At 40.2% G+C, this 24,015-nt stretch overlaps 1 protein-coding gene across 1 annotated transcript; it reads right to left on the bottom strand.

The window, feature by feature from the left end:
* Positions 1–2,182: 2,182 nt before the first annotated feature.
* On the bottom strand, positions 2,183–17,387 carry LOC307167837 (NXPE family member 3-like; the record flags this gene model as incomplete). Its single annotated transcript, XM_079887143.1, has 7 exons — positions 2,183–2,377; positions 9,942–10,273; positions 10,366–10,569; positions 10,758–10,834; positions 10,925–11,340; positions 11,441–11,812; positions 17,379–17,387. The coding sequence occupies 7 exons, from the start codon at positions 17,385–17,387 to the stop codon at positions 2,183–2,185; spliced, it is 1,605 nt and encodes a 534-aa protein (XP_079743269.1).
* Positions 17,388–24,015: the final 6,628 nt, after the last annotated feature.

Here is a 24,015-nt window from a genome sequence, read left to right as displayed (position 1 = left end):
CAGCAACTTTCATTTTTATTTTTTCAAATAACCACGCATAAACATTATTCTCTTAAAAATACAAACATTTACAAGCACGTTGATCAGATATTATGGTAGCCCTTTTTGTGCTATATAGACTGAATTTACACCTTTGCCATTAATATGTTTATAAATAACTAAAAAAAAATAAATAAATGTCAGGGCATGTCAGAACACCTCCAGGGCCCAGAAAACCCCTCAGACCCCAGAGGGTTAAAGCCAGTATGCTCCCACCAGTCCTGAGATCTCCCTCACACACACAATAACTGAAGCATATGCGCAATGGTGGCACTTTTCGTCCTCCTTCGCCTCAAATTTGAAATGCTCCCACACTCCACTCCGTTTTGACCGCCTCATGTTTGGTTTCTTTTTTGCCGCCTCAGGTTTGTGTCGGGTCTCTCGCCGCCCTCGAGAATCTCGTGTCACGTTCGCAATGTTCAATTAGCCGACAATTAATTTAATTTAATCGAGTAAATTCTTGTCGACAATTAATCGATAATCGATTAACCGTTTACATCCCTAGTCTAGTTCTAAATATAATGAATAAAAGGCTAGTAGGTAAAAATAGCTTTTTATTCTACAATAAATTCCGTTAAGTAGTGGCAAGTTTATTTTCCTTTATTAGATTATGTAATCATTAAATGCATTTACTGGATTCAGTGCATCTTGAACTTGTATTTGTTGATTTTAATAAAAACAAGGAACTCTCATTTCACTGTAAAAACTTTCATCACTTTTTTACTTTCATTTTTAACAACAACATATATTTCTTTAGAGAAAACCAGTAAACATGTGCCTAGAGCACCTCCAAGTAGCCTGGCAAGCCAGACCTACATCAAGATGTTTAGTCTGGCAACTCACCATAGACACGCTCACTCCGAGGGGCGGGATAAACGGCTGTCTTTCAAATTCCCTATGCACGCAATAGGACAGCGCTTCAACCAACCAGAGCGTTTTCCCAACAGCGGAGCTAGTTGATAGATTCAACTTTTGCCATATCTGGCCGGCAAAACGACGAACACATCTTCCTTTTTTTAAGAATGACTTAAGTGCCGTTCTTTGCTCTTTTCTCAAAGAAAAACCTAACTCCAAGTCCTCCAGAGTCGTGGACAAAGCCGATTCGAAAGACTGTTCTCCAGCAGCCGTCATTTTTTGTTTTCAAGTCGCAGGCAGGTACCCGTCGCAACTCTGTCGTCATAGGTTAAGCCCGCCCCGCCTACTCTAGAAGCGATGTGATTGGCCTGACCCAATTTAGGTTTTTGCAGCTAGAAAGTCTATGGAGAGTTGCTAGACTGCCCTGGCTGCAAAATACATTTTGCTGCCGCTAGGGTGCGTCTAGATTTCTAGGCTAACCTCCAAGGGCACCTCATGTAAAACACAGATATGTAAAACAGAGATATTGCTTAATAACTTAACAGCTTGTTTATATATATATATAAACAAGTTTCAACAGCTGAAGTATGGTAAAATGGAAAGTTTTTGCAACAAATAAAATGAATATATAAAATGTGTAAATCTTGCCTCACAATTTGATTCAATTACGATTCAAAGTGTAACAATTTGATTATAAAACAATTCTTCTTTTCATCTTTTCCTCCAATTCTTTATTATTAATAATTAGGCTACTATTAATAATAATCACATTATAATTATCTGTTATTAAAAATAAGAGCAATGTTGCAAATAACAAACAGTAACAAATACAATATTAGAAAGAAAAAAACTGAATTAACAGTGCTTTATTTCATTTTACATCTATTTAACAGAAGTATTAAAGTAATAATTAATACAGAAATGTAATAAACATGTAAACATAATCACTGTCTTTAGTGTATTCATTACAAATAAACTGATTATTAGTAAAGCTATTATTAAAGTTGTTTGATAAACAGTAATGACACGGACAGCAGGTTTATTTAGTAAGTCAAAGAAGTTGCTTTTCCAATTTGAGGATGATAAAACAAAAAATGAGGTCTCTGACATGTACTAAACCATTCTCGAAAATAAATTATTGTAGTTAAGAATTCAAGCGGTTTATAATTTGGACAATTTAATTACAACTCATGGAAGTCAAACAGTATTTTTCATTTTTTTTAGACAGTTTTTAATCTTGTAATAACAGTTATTGAACACAAAATTGTCAAGATACTTTCATTTAAATTCAGTAAGGGCAAATAAAAGAGAGTAAAATGTCAATCTCATTTTGAATGATGATAGGGCCAGGATGAATGTTCTCTGTGCTGTAGTGACATGAGGTCATTTGCCACACATCTAGAATATAAACACCAACATCCTGAAAAGCCCAGTGCAGAATTTTGTTCAACTGTAGAGAATACCAGTCACTGCCAAAAATATCCTATTATAAAGACAGAGAAACACAAAATTATCCATAAACTTGTCATCACAGAGTGCTTTAATTATTTGAACACTTGTTACTCTATAGAGATAGACCTTCATCACAGTCCGCATATTGTCACATCCGTTTCCTATTAGTAGTGTAATTGATTTTCCACCTACATTATTGTCAATGGATGGACCAGCCTGATCTCACACACGAAACGTACATATTTAGACGTAAATAAAAACGATCCAATTCGTATATTTACGTATTATAGTGACTTTTACGTAGCCTATCATATGGACGTTATTTCAGGTTCGATAGTATCTATATTTACGTATTACAACTTAAAATACGTATAGATTCAACGTATATCCATAAATGCATTTATACAGCCTGGTCTCATTGTTAATACGTACGTAATTTTCAAAGATAGAAAACGTACGTTTTGTACGTTTGGATAGATGCTGAAACGTATGATATGGACGTATCTGCAACAATTAAACGTAACATTATTACGTTTTTTACTGCTACAAAACGTAAAATATTTACGAATCTTTCATATCATTAAGATATCTGTATAATTTACCTTTTACCGTTTTATAGGCAAGGCAAGGCAAGTTTATTTATATAGCACATTTCATACACAATGGCAATTCAAAGTGCTTTACATAGAAGAAATTAAAATAATAAAATAAATAAGAATAATTAAAACAGTTTAGAAAAATAAAATAAAATACAGTACAAACAGTCGGACGAACAGCGGCACAGTGCTCATTCAGTAAATGCACAGCTAAACAGAAGTGTTTTGAGTCTGGATTTGAATGTGACTACTGTAGGAGCACGTCTGATTTCCTCTGGAAGCTGGTTCCAGCTGCGGCTGGCATAATAGCTAAAAGTTGACTCGCCATGCTTAGAGTGAACCCTTGGTATTTCTAGCTGATGTGATCCTAATGATCTGAGTGATCTGTTGGGTTTATATTCAGTGAGCATATCTGCAATGTATTGAGGTCCTAGGCCATTGAATGATTTATATACCAGTAATAATACTTTAAAATCAATCCTAAATGTAACTGGGAGCCAGTGTAAAGACCTGAGGACTGGTGTGATGTGTTCATGTTTTCTGGTTCTGCTCAGAATCCTGGCGGCAGCGTTCTGTATGAGCTGCAACTGTCTTATGGTCTTTTTGGGAAGGCCAGTGAGGAGTCCATTACAATAATCCACCCTGCTGGTGATGAAAGCATGCACAAGTTTCTCTAAGTCTTGTCTGGAAACAAAGCATCTAATTCTTGCAATATTTTTCAGATGATAGTATGCTGATTTAGTTATTGCTTTGACATGACTACTGAAACTAAGGTCTGACTCTAGGGACACACCGAGATTCCTTACTTGATTTTTTGTTGTTTGACCCCTAGAGAGAAGGTATGCATTCACCTTGAGAACTTCATCTTTGTTTCCAAACGCAATGACTTCAGTTTTGTCTTTGTTTAACTGAAGAAAGCTTTGACACATCCAACTGTTGACTTTGTCAATGCATTGGCACAGGGAGTCAATGGGGCTGTAATCGTTAGGCGATAGGGCTAAGTAGAGCTGTGTGTCGTCTGCATAGCTGTGGTAAGCAATTTGGTTCTTTCTCATTATTTGGCTCATTGGGAGCATATACAGGTTGAACAGGAGTGGTGCAAGAATTGAGCCTTGAGGTACTCCGCATGTCATGGATGTCCACTCAGACTTATGGTCACCTATACTCACATAATAACCTCTCCCATCTAAGTATGACCTGAACCATTTTAGGACTATCCCAGAAAGCCCCACCCAGTTTTCCAGCCTGTCAAGAAGTATGTTATGATCAACAGTGTCAAATGCAGCACTGAGGTCGAGTAGTACCAGCACTGATAATTTGCCTGAATCAGTATTTAAGCGAATATCGTTTATTATCTTTATGAGCGCTGTCTCTGTGCTGTGGTGCGGTCGGAAACCAGATTGAAAATTGTCAAAGTATCCATTCAAGCTCAAGAATTTGTTCAGCTGATTGAAGACAACTTTTTCAATGATCTTGCCTATGAAAGGAAGATTTGAGATCGGTCTATAGTTGCTTAATATGGTCTTATCCAGATTGCTCTTTTTCAGGAGGGGCTTGACAACTGCCGTTTTCAGGGAGTATGGAAAACTCCCAGAGAGAAGTGAGGCATTTACCACTTCTAGGAGATCTGCTTCTAAACTGTTTAACACACTTTTGAAAAATGATGTGGGAAGTGTGTCAAGAGCGCATGTTGATGTTTTAAGGTGCTGTACAGTTTCTTCCAAAATTTTGCCATTAATTTCTTTGAAATCAGACATAGTAACTACTTTCTCAGGTGGTTTGATCTGTCTGACCTCAGTGCAACTCAAGGATGTGCTGATCACCTTTCTGATATTACTGATTTTCTCAGAGAAGAAAGAAGCAAACTCACTACACTTGTTCTCTGAGAGCATTTCACTGGGAATCTGGCTTGGAGGGTTTGTCAGTCTCTCTACAGTAGCAAAAAGAGTGCGTGTGTTGTTTAAATTACTGTTTATAATATTTGAGAAGAAAGTCTGTCTAGCTTTGCCTAGTTCCATATTGAAAGCATGAAGGCTGTCTTTGTAGATGTTATAATGGACTACAAGTTTAGTCTTCCGCCACATGCGCTCTGCTTTTCTGCATTGTCTTTTCATATTTTGCACTGCTGTTGAGTTTCTCCAAGGTGCTTTTTGTCTGCCACTCTTCTTCCTGACTTTAACAGGAGCAATATCATCAATTATACCTTTAACTTTTGAGTTAAAAGAATCAAGGAGAAAATCAACAGCGTCAGCAGATACACTTGGTGTTAAGGATATAGCCTTCATAAATAGTACACTGGTGTTCTCATTTAAGCATCTCTTCTTGACAGACACAGATTTAACTTCAATGGCAGGAGAGATCAATATATCAAAGAAAATACAGAAATGATCAGACAGTGCTACATCCTTAATAACAATTAATGAAATATTTAGACCCTTACTGATAAGTAAATCTAGAGTGTGTCCACGGTTGTGTGTGGGTCCATGTACATGCTGAGTCAGATCAAAAGTTTTTAAAACAGTTTTGATTTCTTTTGCCATATTGTTTTCTGCATTATCTATGTGAATGTTAAAATCTCCAGCAATGGCAAAAGTCAAACTCTGAGGTAATTGCTGATAACAGTTCTGTAAAGTCCTCAGCAAAGGCTGGAGAGTATTTTGGAGGCCTGTAAATAATGATAAGTAAAATGCGTGGAGCACCTTTCAACACAATACCCAGATATTCGAAAGAAGGGTAATTCCCAAATGATATTTGCTTACATTGATAGATATCTTTAAAAAGAGCAGCTAGACCCCCACCTCTCTTAACAGCTCTGCAGACACTCATAAAAGTAAAGTTCGGAGGGGCTGTTTCATTGAGGACTGTTGCACTGTAGCTGTCTTCTAGCCAGATTTCATTTAGAAGCATAAAATCCAGGTTGTTTGTGGTTATTAAATCGTTGACTAGAAGTGATTTATTTTTAAGTGAACGAATGTTTAAAAGTGCTAACTTAACAGTCTTACTTTTTGTCCCCACATCAATCTTAGTTTGACGTGTAATAGGCACCAGATTAGTTAGGTTTGCTGCACGGCTATTGAAGGCCTTAGACTTTCTATCTTGTAATAGAGCAGCAATAGAGAAAGATACAGGCACACTGGGTTCCCGCTTGTTCTGTAAACATTTGAGAAAGTTACTGTTATCAGAGCGGGGACCCAAAACACATCACTGAGAGCTGGTATCAGTTGTTTTTGGTTCACCTCGAGCAGAAGGAGGATGGTGTGGGCCCTGGCGTTGTGGCAGAGGCCGAAGAGCTCTCACAGGAGGGGGAGGGCGAGCTGGGCCCGCAGGCTTTGGTGCGGGTGGTAATGGTGCCTGTCGTTTTTTGGTTGGTATCTGGGGGCTTGCAGCAAAAGAGTGGGATAGTCTGTTTCCAGCATACACCAGTTCTTCCATTTTCTGTGAGAAACACAGTAGTGGCGATGCTGGAGAGAGGGAGAAAGTGTCTGGTGAAAGGGGCTGTTGCTCTGGTGTTATAGGAGGCTGTGATATGCTGTCCTGGCTTCCCTGGCTGTTTTCCAGGAAGTCGTCCTTGGGTGCTGAATCTTCAAGCAGTTCTGATATGTCTCTCTGTGGGCAGGGCTCAGCTGAGATTGTGTCCGTGAGCAGAGGTTGTTGTGGCGGAGTGGTGTTATCATTGTCCTTGTGTGATATGTCAACCGCATGTTCATTTTGCTGCTGAAGTGAAGTCCCGTGGTCATTCATACTGTGTCCATGTGTGTGTGTGCCGTTCAGATTGAGTGGATTGGCACAAACTGCAGAAGGATGATTGAGGGAGAAGTAGAAATTGTCCTTTAACACTCTTGAACCAAGTTTGTTTGGGCGATGGCCATCCCGATGAAAAAGTTGTCTCTGACTCCAGAAAAGATTGAAATTGTCAATGAAGTTTACTCCTTTTATATTGCAGGTTTTTTGCAGCCATGTATTTAGCCCAAGCAACCGTGAGAACCTGTTTGTTCCTCTTGCTGGGAGTGGTCCACTGATGAATGTTTGAACTTTCAGTCTTAAGTGTTTCAAAAAGTTCATGGAAATCCTTCTTAAGGAGTTCTGACTGCTCTTTATGAATATCATTCTTCCCCACATGTATGATGAGTCGATTTGCAGTCTTATGTTTCATCAGAATGTTCTGAAGTTCCCTGTTTACATCAGAAGTTGTTGCTTGTGGAAGGCAGCATGTAGTTGTATCCCTGCTAATGTTTCTGATTATCGAGTCCCCCACTATCAGAGTCCTGGGCTCGGCTGCGCTCTGAGCTGAGTGCCGCTGTCTGCTCGACCTTGAGCGCCAGTTAGCATCAGTGTTAGCTACTGGCCCATTCAGTCTGTGTTCGATCATATTCATCACATTTGGGGATTCCTCATTTACATTCATTAGTACTTCAAATCTGTTCTCAAGATGTATAGGCGGTGGTAGAAGACCAATGTTTGCAATCCTTGTCAGAGCTGTATCTGGGGTAGAGGATGCTACTGCGGCAATATGTGATGCTCGTGACAATCTGATGTCTCGAGTGCCTTTGGGTCTAGCTCCCTGTTTGTGCCATCGATTAGTAAGTCGATCGGCTTGTTTCTCTACCTGTCGAGGAGCACTAGTTTCATGGGACTCACCGGTATGCTGAGGGTGTCCATGACGAAGCTCTGTTGTGTGCTCCGTCTGGTTTGGTGGTCCCGTAAGTAACTTTGTTTCGAGAACTGCAATCCTTTGTAAAAGTCTGTGGCAGTTGGTGCAGCTAGTAGATTCTTGAACCTGAAGAGGCATTTTCTCTCTTATCCGTATGAATGTAGGCAGTTGTGTTTTCCTTTCCCGGAATGTAAGCTGGTCGGGTAAAAGAATTCTGCGTTTTTGTAGTAATCCGAACTTTGTTGTCTGAGCACTGTGCTGTTTGCTGAAGTTAAAATTAGATGATAAAAGGAAATAAAATATAAAATATAGGAGATAAAATGTAAAAGCGATAGAGCAAAGCGCGGAGCAGTAAGCAAGAGCGTCCGAACAGTAGCTGAGCAGGAAGTCCTTATAGATAAATGGAAGATCCCTTAACCCCACTCCCAAACCTAAACATAACGTTACCCATTTTATACAGAATATAAAAAGGACAAAACGTACAGAGATGTGTAGGGAAATGGCAATTTTATTAACAATATAGCATTAAAAGATTTTTTTAGCAGCTAATCCTACTCCTACCCCTAAACCTACCCATAACAATTTCTTAAAACTACATAGGCTACAATTATGAAGAAAAATTACAACATACGTGTAATCACAATAATTTATTTATTGCGAAAATGTCAAAACCGGTACCAAAAGTCGTTCACATGACGATGTGTTGCAGTCACAGTCCTCTCTTTCAGTATAATAGTTTTGAATGAGGTACAGAGCAGAATTTAAGTTATTAATCCATGAAAATGTTAATCCGGCTTCGCTCTGTGTGAAGGCGCACGCGCTTCTCCATTTCAAATGTAGTTTACCGACTGAAATACGGCATGTCGCAATCTGTGGCGAGAGCCAATGAGCGTTTGATATTACTGCCGTAAAACATGTCGTAACGCTTCTTGAGGGCGCAATTTTTGAATTTAAATTCATCACGAGCGCGGAATTTGACAGTTACGGACTGCGCTGCTGTGGTAGCCTGTGAAGTGGAAATAAAGATCACTCACTGGATAAAGGGCTGAATTTGGATCTCTTTCTTGCAAACGTATGGATTCTAAAGATTTGGATTATAATATCAAGCTAATAATATTTATGTCTTTTGTGAATTTATGTTGGGTTTTGGTGTATTATTGTTCTATTGGAGAAAACGCATTTTGTGTCTCACTGTAAATAAACTTAATATTACAAAATGGTTAAACGATTAAATAAGGTATTTTTAAGGTTTTAAAGTGTATTCTTGTGTAACTGCATGTAGGCTAATCCTCCGAAACAAGTTTGCAGCAGAAGGCAGGAACAGCGAATGGTTATTAGCCTATTTCTTGAGTAAACTGCATTTAATAATAATAAATGCGACTGAAAACGTAATTGATAAGACATTTGAATGCAATAGAGTCAAAACATTAATGCCACGATTTTAATATGCATAAATAGGAATACGTACAAATATGTACGTCGGTAGAGTTGTTCATACGTAAATAATTTACGTTTTTGTGCTGTTAATACGTAAATATTTTACGTTTTAGTGCTGTAAATACGTCAGTATTATACGTTTCTGTGTGTATAAAACGCAAGTAAATGTACGTATGGTAGAATTACACTTTACGTAAAAATACACACGTATTCTCATGAGATCACGTTGCATGGATGGTTGCTAATTTTGTCAAGATAATTAAAGTAGCAATTTGACATTTAATGTCATTTCAAATTGTTTATTTAGCCTTAAACGATACCCTACCATGTGTACAATCTTCCATATAGATAAAATATTTAAGAGATATAAGTTATTGCTGGAGGAATAATAGAAATACAATACTATCCCATCATTGAAAACAAACCTTGAGAATAAGACTCGTTTAAGATAACAAAACCAGTTACATTTGAATAATTTACTCTGGGCTGGAAATTAGAAAGTAGAGTGCAAGAAAGCAATGGAATTAATGTTTCATGGGATGTACAGTATAACATTGTTTAATTCTAATGGTCTTTAATGTGATATGTTGTTTGTATTCTATTCTTGCATTAATTTCAAATAAAAAAAGGTAATCAGACTCTGAAGTATTGCACATAGACATACAGTGGGCTTGTGCACTCCATTTTAAATCATGAAATATGTGCCGGAATAAAATGAGACCATTTTTCTTTTCTTAATGATAGTAAACTGAAGTTGATTTGTTGATGAAATATCTGTGGTTAACTGTACATAAATAAATCACAACAATCCTGTGCCACAGGTACTGCCATTGATCCAAGCTACAGCAGAAGTGATTTTACGCTATTTGAAGCGTCTGCTTTTGAAGTGTGATGAAGGCCTATAACGTTACCTTATAGCCAGTGTTGACAGTCTTGATAATAACAGTTGTATTAGGTGCCCGCTGTAACAATGCTAGAACAGCTTTGCGAATCCTCAACACTCTACGGGTGAAGAAATCCAGAGGGTACGTGGTGAAATGGAGTCCCAGATTGAACATAATGACTGTGTGGGGTCCTCCAGCTAGGTCATCTATCTCATTACTGATGTAGTGCAGACCAGCAAATGCTGTTTTCCCAGTGCGCAAAGGAACGCCGTGAGCCCTCCAGTGTAAGTCAATGTTTTTATCCACATCCACTGCTATGCGTGGCCCTAAATCATATTGCAGGTTCATCTCCTTCAGGGCTGAAAAACAGACCCACAATTAATGCATCTATGCACTGTATAAATAATTGATGAACAAAATTAATGAACAAATAAGCAACTATTTATCTCACTTGGTACTGCTTTCAAAAAGAAATCAAACCACTGTCTCATAGTAGAGTCTCCCATCATGTAGATGTGTTTGTCTTTCAGGCACTCTGTTGTCATTTGGGTTGTAAAATGGCGGGTGCTACAGACGAATGACGTCCAAACATCATTCAAGTAAAAGCCAGCTGGAACTGGAGTGTGTAAACCAGGGTGACATTTCTCTGTAACTTCTGCAGGACGAGTAAATGTAAGTTCTGTGTCAAAGGTATAAGTTTTCAAAAAATTTGCCTGAACAGGAGATTTTATTTGACTTGCATTGTCTAAATGTCAATAAATGTATTATGTGCAACACAATTGCCAACATATCTGCCTCCTTGTACTGTATTATTCTGCTGGGTTAAACCATTGATCAACATACCAATAGTTTCATTTCCCTTTGAATGAAAAATGTTGATGATCCTGTTATCTCCATTGATACCTTTGTTAGCTTCCTTCCTGCCAACGAGAACATGTTTGTCATTCTGCCTTCCATCAATGCATCAAATATGTCAAACAAACAGTCAATCAAGTGTTCTTTAATCTCACATAAGCATTTCCTCCTTATTAGTCAGGCGGTTTCTATAACCACCCAAAGAGTGGTACACAAGGGCACTGCAAGGCAGCGATTTGGGTCTCTGACAGTGCCAAGTTTCTTCAGCACGGGAATCGTTGTATTCACAGCAGCAGTCTTCTGTTCCCATATTTTCTAGTCCATTGTTGTCCCACTTTACATTGCACATCACTTGTTCACTCAGCCAGGTCTTATTTGGTCCTGGTCCCTCATAATAGCCATTAAAGAAAACTCTGTCAGAGTCAGTGTCTCTGTGATGCTTCAGGACCTGCACAGCTTCACTGGAGTGAATTAGACGCACAGCCACCTGTGCCTTGCCGACCCACGGCAAGAGGAAACGTACAGAGTAGGAGCCATTGAGCAGGTCCACCACCTCCCCAAAAACACTGGCCTGTGACAGAAGTACATTCTCAGTACAACTCTCTCTGACCCAGGGAGATAATTAAATCAGGCAAGTAGTTTTAGTTAATCTAATGTGTACAATAACTGACCTTAGTTTTAGAACAGAATAGCTTGGCTTGAAAAAAGTCGCCTCCATAACGCTTGGATTTGTTGTCAAAATCCTTTGCGTGCACCGTAACATAAAGCTCCTCACCAATTTGATAGATCTCTTTCAGATTCTGAATGATGAATTTGGTGTGGCCTGGACTAGTACTCATGGACACATTTGTGATTGCTCTGTCAGGCCCGGCCCAGTACACATCCTGCTGTAACCTGGAATAGTCGTCTAAAAATGAGCTTGACTCTTCTGAACTGAGAACTGAAGGAGAAGTGGAGTTTGTATATATTCCTGCCAAGTGCAAAGACAAAAAGCTGGGTGGAGGGTGTTTCTTCCTTTCATTACCTATATAAGACCATATAACCTGCAAATACAAAGATTGTTATTAATCAAAAGTGTTGTATTTGTAGGAATCATGCTTGTCAATTATTAAACAAAAAACATCTAAGGTTATGTATTTATCCTGGTTCCCTGAGAAGGGAATGAGACAATGCGTTATAACGTTAACGCTATGCACTGAAAAAAGGAGACTGGTCACCTGTTAGATTTATCAAATTATATTTAGTATATTTTACTTTATTATTTTTCTTAAGTAAAACGTGATAGAATTGTGTAGACTGCACATTATATGCAGAAAGCGTGCACAAACATATTTAGCTCATGTTGGGATAAAGTCAAAGTTAATACCAGTTCTCATTTTATCTCGCGATATTCACGCACGGGTGCAAATGCATTTCGGGAAGAAGAAAGAAAAGTCCGCGCTTTTTTCAACGTTCCCACTTGCAACTTCCAGCTCAACTCGCCCTGGGTCTATCCACCATCGCTCAGCTCAACTCTGTAAGTATGCTTTACTAATAGTCTGCTGGTAACAATTAAATAATGTGGGACCCCCATTTTCGAAGAGAGCAAAGAAAAAAGCAGATTTTACTAGATGAAAGTGAGACGGTGCGGGGATCGCTTTGGTCGATTGTTAAGCACCTGCAACAAACGGTTGCTAGCTCAGAATAACTTTACCAGTAAGAGAGAAAGAGACGTGCATCATGTAAGTTACAGACAGAATAACGTTAGGCTAAAATAATAATTCTACGAGTTAGAGGATTGTTGCAGCAAAACTGAAATTGGTGATTTTTGGAGCAACAAGGTTTTGGTGAGTTTTATTTTAGTTTTTGTCGAATTTGAAAGAAGTGTGTGTTTAACCAGAGATAGATGGTGCCTTCACGTGCTATGGTAATTATGGTAAATACCAAAAGCCGACATGGAAAATGCACATGAACACCCCCTCATGTGGTATTTTCCACTGGGCAACTCGTAGAATATTTTGATGCACGAGTTGCCGAGATGAGATAACCTTTGACCTTTTCAAAATGGCGGAGAGCAACGCAAGAGTCGTGAATACTGTTAGCGGATAGTTTTTGTAGCCTATACAATGTTGTGTCATTAACGATTGTAATATAATGCGTTAACACTCAATTTTCAACTTCGCCGCAATTTCCTTGGTTCATATTTAATCATTTTATGTCATGTTTTATTTTTTTTTAATTATTAATTATGTTTTAATCATCAGAAAGCACCACATTTACGTTTTTTTTTTTTTTTGTAAAGATAAAAAAGATACTCTACTGACACAGACCTTGCGGGTACTACATTACGACAACAAAAGCACTTGAACACAACACACTGGTAAATACCAGTTCACAAGTGGAAAATATCATCTTTTCCATAGCACGTGAAGGCAGCAAGAGAGTAGACCCTATCGACCGCTACTGGGCAATTCCACGCAAAGGTCATCCTTACCATGAAAAAATAAAGTTTTTACCTAAAGATCAAAACCCCTTTTAAGTTGTCCATTTAGGTCTGTAATATACTGTATTAATGTGCTGTATCAGAAATTTTAAGAAAATTGCCTTGTTTTTCCACCACGTATATGAGGTGAGCAACAATGCTAAAATTTTCATTTCAACCAGCCATATTTCATGCTTTCAAAAGAGGTATCAAATATCCCCCTTTTAAAAACTTAATTCGAACATAAAGCATTTTGCTGAAAGATGGAGGCATGCCTGAGAAATAAATATAGGCTACTAATTTGGTCATAACAGCACTGCCTGTTGAATTTATAAGGGCTTTAATAAAGAGGTCTCGACGCTTCAGTGCTCTGTCACGTCCGTAACGTTTTAAAGATTAAGTTTATATAACAATTATAAATGCAAATAACTTGAAACTTTATATGCAAAGCTAAACTATGTTTATGCTTACTAGGATCGACATTTCATTCCACTACTTTGCTCTGAACGACCATAATAATGCGTTACGGACGTGACCGTTACGGACGCTTCACATCAGATCATATGCACTTGTGATCGGTTTCAGGCTTACCATATATTCAGTGCATATCCAATAATCGCAATAATATTTGTGCTTTGTTAGTTTTAATATGAAAAAATGTCTCAACTTTCAAATTCAGTCTATTTTATAACAAAATGTAAACAATAGAGACCGCTCTTTAATACGGCGTGGTATATTTCTGTATAGCGCCTCAGTGCGCGGCGGATAAAGCGCACATGAACGGATCTTCTCTTCCTCTGCCAGTTACAGGACAAAATATGAATATCAGAAGGTAGTAGGCTATATGATACAGTACAACTTAAAGAAGAGCATGTGTCTTATAGCCATAGGACACTTTCTTCGGGATGTCGCGTTTTTCCCTCTTGGTTAAAACATGAATATTCATCATAATCCCGCGATCAAGCAATTTATCGTCGTCAGGAAATAATGTTTTATCTTATCATTTAACCCATTGTACTGTATAAATTGACTGAGGTATGTTAACTGTCGTGTAAGCCACTATAAAATAATTATAATAAGTAAATTTGTGTGGTGCAAGGTTTATGTGGTGCGGGGTGGTGATGGCGCAGTGGATAAGACACATGCCTTTGGTGTGAGAGACCCGGGTTCAAATCCACTGTGAGACACCAATGTGTCCCTGAGCAAGACACTTAACCCCTAGTTGCTCCAGAGGCGTGCGACCTCTGACATGTATAGCAATTGTAAGTCGCTTTGGATAAAAGCGTCAGCTAAATGAATAAATGTAAATGTAAATGTTATGCAAACAACAAATAAAGGCCTACATAAACTTTTGACATCCTCTTATAGCAGGAAATCATGTTTTTTTATTGTACGGAGCAACGGACGGAGGATATAAATTCTTAAATTATGGGCTATGAAAAACATTTCTTAATATGTCATACATCATTTGAAAGATATTTCTAATCTATAAATTGCAATAAACTTGTAATTAACACTTAAATTTAAAATCGAGTTATTTAGACATTTGAAATAGTAGTTTTAGGCATTAATTCTCAGGAATATGTTGTATTTCACATTGTTGTGAAATTCTATAGAGGTATAGAGGGTTAACTGAAATTATAAGATTTAAAATGTTGTCCTCCTGGCCTGCAGGCAATTTCTGATGACAGTAAGGCAGGCCCTAGTCAGTCAAGTGAGGATCTGCAGGAGGGCAGCCACAGTAGAAAAAGACAGCATGAGGAAGGAGAGACAGTAGAATTCATAATGATAGACTTTGTATGCTGAGATAAGCAAATGTTTAAATAAAACATACTTTGCTGAAGACATGAAGTTGACATGCTGAAGACATGAAGTTTTGGTGGGTGATTGGCATACTAGTCAAATAACAGTCTGATCATGCATTGCTATTGGTGATCAGGTAGGCCTTTGTTTACCTTTGTTCATTGTTGTTTATCCATGATTTCAAATAAGAATCCCCCAATGGCTTTTTAGTGCAAATCATTAGCCCAAATTACGCAAAGTAACTACTTGAGCACTAGTTAAAGCCAAAATTACGCAAAATAACAAATTGAGTTTAAATCATTTGCTGACAGCTTGGTCCCCCCCAGTTAAAAAATCCTATCTGCGCCAATGTCACATTCATGGCACAATTCAAACGGGATCAGAAAATAATTATTTTCTCCCATTCACTTGCATTGACGATTTTTCAACCTAGAGGTCCACTTGGGGTTTTACGGATGGGCGGGACTTACCAGCTCTATACCAGAGACATGGCTATACGCAGTGGGGAAACTCCTTTTCCTCGATTTACTGAAGCCTACAATGGTTGTATTGTACAACTCACTCATTGGTTGTGCTGTGGCAACTGCACATCCAATGGCGCGGGCGCCTCTGACGTGTGCGCCAATGAGCTTGCATCACACCATTACACGTCAAAGCCCGCCAAGGGGGCGTGGCCTTAGCCCATATTAGTCCCTGAAAAAAGCCATTTTAGCAGGTTTAAACGACTGAAGCGACAACTTGACAGGTTAGTGCGGCCGGCTACGCAATACTCTCTCCCTACTACTCTACTTTGGGGGTGGGGTGCTTAGCCCCAGCCATGTTAACTTTTGTGGCGCAAACACCCAAAATACTGCTTTGCCAGGAACTGCATTAATGTTTTAAGTTATGGTACATTTCGAGTAACCTTTTAGAAAAGACAAAGGGTCACTTAATCTACAAAATGTGTTTTTTAAATGGTTCTTAGCTGTTCATCTTAAACAAGAAGGAAGAGTTTAACTTGAAGAGCTTATGATTTAAAGATGAACTGAACTCAAATTTTGAGTAAAGGTGATATAACAGATGTGTTTTATTTATTCTCATTGGTACAATTATTAAAATGGCAGAATTTGTTAAAAGGGATAAAATGGTACGTTGAAAATGTTGTTGTTGTTACACGGGCGCCGTCATTTTGGATTTCAACATTCGGCTATGTCACTGGCATGGTAAGCTACTCCGTTGCTAAGCAACACAAGCAGAGCAGCCATAGCATGTAAATAGTCTGAAGCTAGCTGACATGGCTGAGGAAACAGAAACCAAAAGGTCTAGGGGGGGTTCATACTGTATTGCCCCTGGCTGTAGCAATGAATTGTATAGGGCTAAGGCAGCTGGGGTTATGATACATTTTCACAGGCTACCTTTGACAAGGAAACCAGTCCTCAAGTCATGGCTAGCTGCCTTAAAACTGGCTAACCCTCCGACAGCCACTGGATTTCGAGTCTGTAGTGAGCATTTTCTAGCGACAGACTTTTTAGAGAGATGTACTTTCGATACAACAGGTTCACTGGTGAGGGTTAAGACCAACAGACTAAAACCTGAAGCCATTCCGTCACTGTTCAACTTTTCAGGCTATAGTACAGGGCAGACAGATAGACCAACGACAAGTACTAACACCACCGATGCTATCTACCGCAGAGACAGGGCGCTGAAACGCTCACGTCAGGCAGAGGACAGAGAAGTATGTTAACTGTTATCATGCTAGCAAGTTACTAAGCAAAGGGCTGGATGTAATGTTGTCAGTCACATACACAAAACATACATATTCACTTACGCGCACATATAACGTTAGGGTTTATAGCGTTCAACAAAACTGAGACTGACACACTCGGCATTCATTGAAATTTAGTCACAAAACCAAGCTAGATACCAAACGATCCAACCTAGGGAAAGGGCTGGCAGCTAAACACGTTGGAAGCACTTTCGTCAAACTCCACAAGCTAGCCACCACTCCGACCATATAAACTGTATAAATAAATCATGACTCCGACGATATCACAGATCGATAATAACGCGTTTACTAGCAGCTAACTAAACCGCAGCAGGTCTGTAAACAAAATCCAATGTCCCTCTCTACTCACCCTGAAGCTAGCTGATGTTCATCGTGTCAGGAAACATTGTTGATGCAGGGAGTTCAACTCGCAGAATTAGCTGCTAGGTCCATAGTAAGAGGTATCTGTGCAATATCCGTCCGTGCAGTATTTTGGTTTTAACATTTTGCGCGCAGCTACCTTAACAAGCGATCCCATTGGATGAATTCGTCCAATCACATTTTCCATTTATCTGCCTCGATTTTCTAAAACGCACAGTACCTCAACCATGTTTTGGTATTTTCTCTAAATGCACACGACATATATAAGCAGTCTGTTGGAGAATCTCTATTTACTAAAATGCATAATGTGGTTGGATACAATAAATGAGAATGCATGACAGGCTACAGCACTCCAACCTCCCACCACATTTCCCTCTTATAACACCATGAACCACTATTGCTCCATTAATAATTGACTATGTACATTGCAAATACAATCTAATGCATTTTTTTTTTTTTAATTAACGAAGCAAATACAAACAAATCAGGTACAATGTAATAATCTTACTACCAATCTAATGCATATTTTAGACACAATTTTGTATTGTATGCAATATTTTGATACAGAATTGGTGCGTTATAATACATTAGGAAACATAACAAACCACAAGAAAACAATTACTAGTAGTTCATCAGCACAATGTGTATTAGTTCGTAAATGTGTAGTGCATAAATGGTTTCTCAGAGCTCCTTACAAATCCCCCCTCCCCCCTCTCCCCTCTCTCCTCTCTCAGATCAAACAGGCCTGCATGTCTACAGTGGGCAGTGAAACAGTGAATGACAGGGATGAGGAAGAACAGGACATACTCTGTGAAGCTAGTGGCAGTTTATCTGTTGTTGGTACCCAGACAGACATAGTTGAGGAGAACATTCATGAGGGCAGGAAAAAGCAGTTTAGGAGCATAGCTACACTAACTGATGATCTGGTCAACATTACAACACTCATCAATGACCATCTCTATTGCCCTGCTGTGGAACACTTTGGCCACCCTGACAACAAATCAGTCCCCAGAACCTCAACACCCCAGCACACTCAGGAAGTGTCATTTGAGCAAAGCTGCAGTGAAGTAGAAGAGGATGAGGTGCCCTTTGAGGACCACGATGAGGACTTTTTTTTCTCAAGTGATGACAGTAACAGTTGCAGTGATGCAGAGGAGGAAGAGGAGGAAGACACAAACTGTAATGAGCACAGAAAAAGCATCGTCTCTAACAAGCAGTTGTTAATGTTATTTTCTATGTGTCACTGGGAGGGTTGTGGCAAATGCCTAGAAGAACCACCAGCTTTGTCCAACAGTGGTTTTGGGGTGACAGTAAAAACACACTGTGTGGATGGCCATAATTACATTTGGCATTCACAAAAGCAAATCAGGGGAGTCATGGAGTGCAACATCACTGTTCCGGCTGCTGTGTTTGTGACAGGGAATGAGTGCAGTCCTTTCCTAGAGGTATGTGAAACAATTGGTTTGGAGGCCATGTCAGAGAGGCAGTGGTATAAGATCCAGAAAGCCTACGTCATACCGGAGGTCAACTATGCCTGGGCTATCCACAATGAGGGGGTCATGAGTGCTGTGAGTGAGAAGCCAATCACTGTCTCAGGGGATGCACGATATGACAGCCCTGGCTATAACGCAACCTTTGGCACCTACTCTCTGTTTGACACAGAGTCAAAGATGATCGTTGCTCAGGAAACTGTGCATGTGACTGACGTGAAAAATAGCTACTGGCTCGAGGTAGAGGGTATGGAGAGATGCCTGGCCAAGCTTGCGGACCACGGGGTCTCCGTCTCTGTGTTGGCCACTGACTGCCACCCATCTGTGCAGAAGGTACTAAGAGAGAAACATCAGGAAATCAAACATGAGTATGATCTGTGGCACATTGTCAAGAATGTAAAAAAGAAAATTTTAAGATGCAAAAATCCTGATCTGAGTGAGTGGATCCGGATGATAACTAATCACTTGTGGTATTCTGTTTCCTCTTGTGGGGGAGATAGAGTAAGACTCAGGGAAAGGTGGATATCTCTGCTACACCACATAACAAATGTTCATGAGTGGGTGACCGGGGAAACAATAACAAAATGTGACCACCCTCCCTACACCCCAGATGAGGAGAGCAGGCGCCCGTGGCTCCGTCCTGACTCTGTAGCCTTTAATAGCCTCCAAAAGGTTGTCCTGAACAGGCAGCTCCTCCAAAATCTTGACAGGGTGACAGAGGGCATCCACACAGGTGAATTAGAGAGTGTTCATGCTCTTTATAACAAGTATGCAACAAAGAGAAAGGCCTTCAGCTATGAAAGCTTTGAAGCGTGTCTTCGCCTGGCTGCACTGGACAACAACATCAACATAGAGAGAGAGAGGGCAACAACCAAGACAGGTGGACACAGATTTAGGCAACAATTTTCAAAGGCTGCCGGTCAGTACGTGGTGGCACAAATAAAAGTGCAGAAAGCCTACAGTTTCCGAAAGGATATCGTCAATGGAGCCATCTTAAGACGGAGGGAGTCCAGCACCATACAGGCTACCCTACAGGAACAAAAACAGGAAGCTCACCCTACCTTGGGTCAACACAGAGGGCTTACCAAACCGGACAAAGATCATTCTGTGGCACAACACCTTAGCCGGTTCACTAAGTAGGAAAAATTAAACCGTCAAATCAACATCACATTTAACATATACTGTATAATCCCTACAACATTCATTTTATATATATAAAATATCATTTTCGTGTGTGTGTATATATAATTATTTTTATTTATTTATTATTTTTTTTTTTTTATGTATATAAATATTTTATATATATATATGAAGACTTCAGATGCAAAAGCCTCTAAGTGCCATCTGAAAGTTTCTTCTAAAATGATCATTTTTATCAAGCTCGTATATTTAGGTTCAGTAATTTCACTTTAATGACAAATAATAGGTAATTTTCATTGCCAGTATAGTGAAATAACTGAACATAAACATGCAAGCTTGAAAAAATATATAATTTTAGAAGAAAATTTCAGATGGCACTTAGAGGCTTTTGCATCTGAAGTCTTCATATATATATCAACACAGAGGGCTTACCAAATGGGACAAAGATCATTCTGTGGCACAACACCTTAGCCGGTTCACTAAGTAGGAAAAATTAAACCGTCAAATCAACAACACATTTAACATATACTGTATAGCCTAATCCCTACAACATATATATATATATATATATATATATATATATATATATATATATATATATATATATATTTTTTTTTTTTTTATATATATATATATTTTTTTATATATATTTATATTATATATATATACACACACACACATATTTTATATATAGTATAATTTATTATCTATACTAACTCTTATTCCTACATATAATATTTATGTTCATCTATAATAGTCCTCCTACTGCATAACCATATTCCTTTAGGCAATATCAGTTCAAATGTTTTTTTTCTATATTCTTAGTAAAGTTACTTTTCAATTATTTGATATTATCCAATAAAATGGTGACTTTACATGTACATGACGCGTCTGACTTGTTTTATTGAAGTGTTTTATTATTAAAATTTACTACAAGTCCAAAGCATACTCGAATCCTTGATATTCGGCAGAGGGGAAAAGATCCCTGATATAGTTCACTGCACAGGATGGGATCGGGATCCTATTCCTTCTTCCCAAATGTCCCCTCGCCCAAAGAGTGAACTGCCGGTACGCCGTTAACCTAAACAGTCTGAGAAAAGGATATAACAAGTTAAGTTAGCCTAGCCGCGTCGCCAATTCATAAAATACACTGTTACATACCTGCTACTTATTGGGCGTTCCAGCGTCTCAGCTCGGACATCCCTTAGAGATAGCATAGCCACCTCCAACACGTCTCTCTCACCGCACAGCATCCGAAATGAACGGTGCATGGTGATGCATTTTTCGTCTATCAATAAATGTTCCAGGTTGACCTCTCTGCAACAGATCGATTCCGGTGCAGTGTCCATGCTCCGGCAGCGCCCACACACACACCAGTCACTTCCCCCCAAGCGATCCTGTACTGTAGGCGGAGCCTGAAACTGATCGTCCTCCATGTGGTTGTAGTCACGTACTACCGGTACTACTGGCCTGTCCCTCACAGGCTCAAATGCGTAACCCATGCGGCCATTAAAATCACTCATTTTCGTGTGTATAGGAAATGCAGCTGCAGCTGCCTATATGCCTTCGCAGGTCCTACCATGCCGGTGACGTCATCAGAATTGCCAGCGTTCTTATACTAACAAACGCAGTTTTTGTGTTGCTTAAAAAAAGCTATATTGATCTTTTTTTTTTACTTTTTTTTGTGTCATTTACTTTTAATTGTCATAAACAACACGTTATCAATGTTGATTTATTTCAGTTCAGTTCATCTTTAAGCTTAACATATAAGTTAGTCTAGTTTTTAATTATTTCATGGTAACATTAATTTATGTTCTTGCTCTTTGTTGTTGCAGATGGACACTAAACTCACTCTGTACATGTCATGTGGAGTCAGCTCTTTCACTGTGGGCTCAATTTGTGTGGTGAGTAATGTTTACATTTTTTGCCTTACAGGGCAGGGTTCTGTAGTAGGCTATTCAGTGTTTCCCACAGAATGTCAGTCTAAAATGTTTTCTCACATTTTGCAAAAAAATTTTGAGATGGTGCCAGTAGTTTTTACAACTTGTGCAACTTACAAATTTGACCACCTGTTGTTGTCGTTGTTTATTTCATGTTTAAAAACAGGGGTTTAAAAAGAATATTTAAATAAATATAATTCCACAGGCTTCAATATAGACACAGTGATTGGTTTCGGACAACAATGACCAGGTAATGGTGATTGTCCCCAAAAATCCTGATAGGATTATGTTTTGTTGTTGTTTGATATTTCATAATTTGACAGCATGTTTATTTTTAATTAGAAATACTTATATTTGTGAAACCTTTCTTTTTATTTATCCTTTTTTAATTTTTTTATTTCTCTTTTTCAGTGATGAGCGATGCAGAAAATGCTGTGAATGTGGCGTTGTAAAGCCTGCCCCTCAGTTTTACCAAGTAGGTCCCATGTATTAAAGCATTATCGGGTAAAACATAGTTTCTCTTACGAGAGGTTCTCTCGTATTGCGTAGTTACTACGCTTCGGGAAAGCCTTTCTTTCTCGAGATACTGAAGCCAAAAATTATCCTTAATTTTTATAATCTTGTCAACGCAGTGCGGCAGCCTGCAGACCTAGGGCAGGCTTACTAGCGTGCCCATTGGCTGCCCTGCGGCAACTGCAGCAGCCTACCGCTGAGCCCTTGGCGTGACGTCACGACCAATGAGCGCGCTTGGCGCGCTTAATGCGTCACAGCCCGCGAAAAGGGGTGTGGCTTAGCGTATAAAAGCGGGGCTCGGAGGCTGCTTCTCCGATTTCTGTCTTTTCAGCGAAGCTCTACGCATCGCTGCTCTCTGAGGAAGCCGCCGTCGAATCAAGCGACCAGCACGCCGAGGATCTCAGCCTGAGGACGCCGGCCGCCTTCGCCGCCTTCAGCTTTCCCTGCCTGCTTCGCTATCCGGCGAATATATCCTTTTACTGCTCTGTATTGTATGTGTTTGTGTGTTCGCCCCGCGACACACTTTGCATCTAAAAGAGCGCGAGGCGTTGTTGCAAATGCCTCGCTCATCCTGTGGCTCGTGCAGAGCCGCGCTCAGCGACGGAGACCGCCACGTGATCTGCGCTCTCTGCCTGGGTTTCGACCACGCAGCCCGCGCCCTTCACGGGCGGCTGCGAACAGTGTGAGGACTTGCCGATGTCGACCCTGCGGGCTCGACTCGCCATGTTTCACGATCCTCCACCTTCTCCGGCTGCCTCTTCCGGGCCGCGTAAGAAAAAACGCCGCTCTCAAAGGCCTCCCGAGCCGGTGGTTATGGCTGAGCGCTCGCCGGAGCCCCTCCCACGAGCATCGCTCTCTCCTTCTCCCCCGCCCTTCACCGACGCGCAGCGGCCGGCCTCTGCCCGCAGTGCCGTCGCCTCAGGGGATGAAGCAGACCAGCTGGTTACTCCCCTCTGTCAAGCCGCGCAAACGGCGCCGCTCACAAGGGATGTCAGAACGGACGGTCACGGGCTATAGCTTCCTTTACGTTACAAGGAAGCTACCCCCCCCCCCCCCCCCGGATGACGCACGCCCTCTCCCCCTCTGTTCGAGCCGCGCAAGGCGCCGCTCACAAGGGATGTCAGAAGTAGACGGTCACGGGCTGGCTTCCTTTACGTTATAAGAAAGCTACCCCGCGTCTCGGTCGCGCGCGTCACTCTCCGGCCACCTCCGTTTCTCACACATTTCTCAGTCCCCTCCTAGCTCAGGCGACTAGAAATATCTATATTGCAGTAAACGAGCCTGTTGTTATACACGCACGCCTGCAAACAAACGATGTCACAGCACATAATGACATCTTCCCGCTCTCTCTCCCTTTGTTCGAGCCGCGCAACTGCGCCGTTCTCAAGGGATATCAGAGCGGACGTCACGAGCACCGGCGAAGAGAGAGTGTTTTCGTCCCGCTTAGGCCGGACTTCATCCAATCCTCGCATATTTCTCAGTCCCCTCTAAGTTCAGGCGGCTGGAAATACTAATACTGCAGTAAACGAGCCTGTTTTAATACACGCGCGCCTGCAAACAAACGCTCGGTCATATGCTCGCACTGACTGGAAGCTCATGTGTGCCCCTGTGGCTCAGTGGCAGAACATTAGGCTTCCGCACCAGAGACCCGTGTTCGAATCCGGCTCTGGCAGCAGAAAAACTTTTTTCTGCTTGCTTCTCCGAGCTCGCGGCCAGCTTTCTTACATACAGAAAGCAAACCCGCATCTCACGGGATACATATTTCTCAGTCCCC

This window comes from Squalius cephalus (genome assembly GCF_949319135.1).
Source record: "Squalius cephalus genome assembly, chromosome: 11".
Classification (NCBI taxonomy): Eukaryota; Metazoa; Chordata; class Actinopteri; order Cypriniformes; family Leuciscidae; genus Squalius; species Squalius cephalus.
This window is presented reverse-complemented; position numbering and strand designations above follow the sequence as displayed.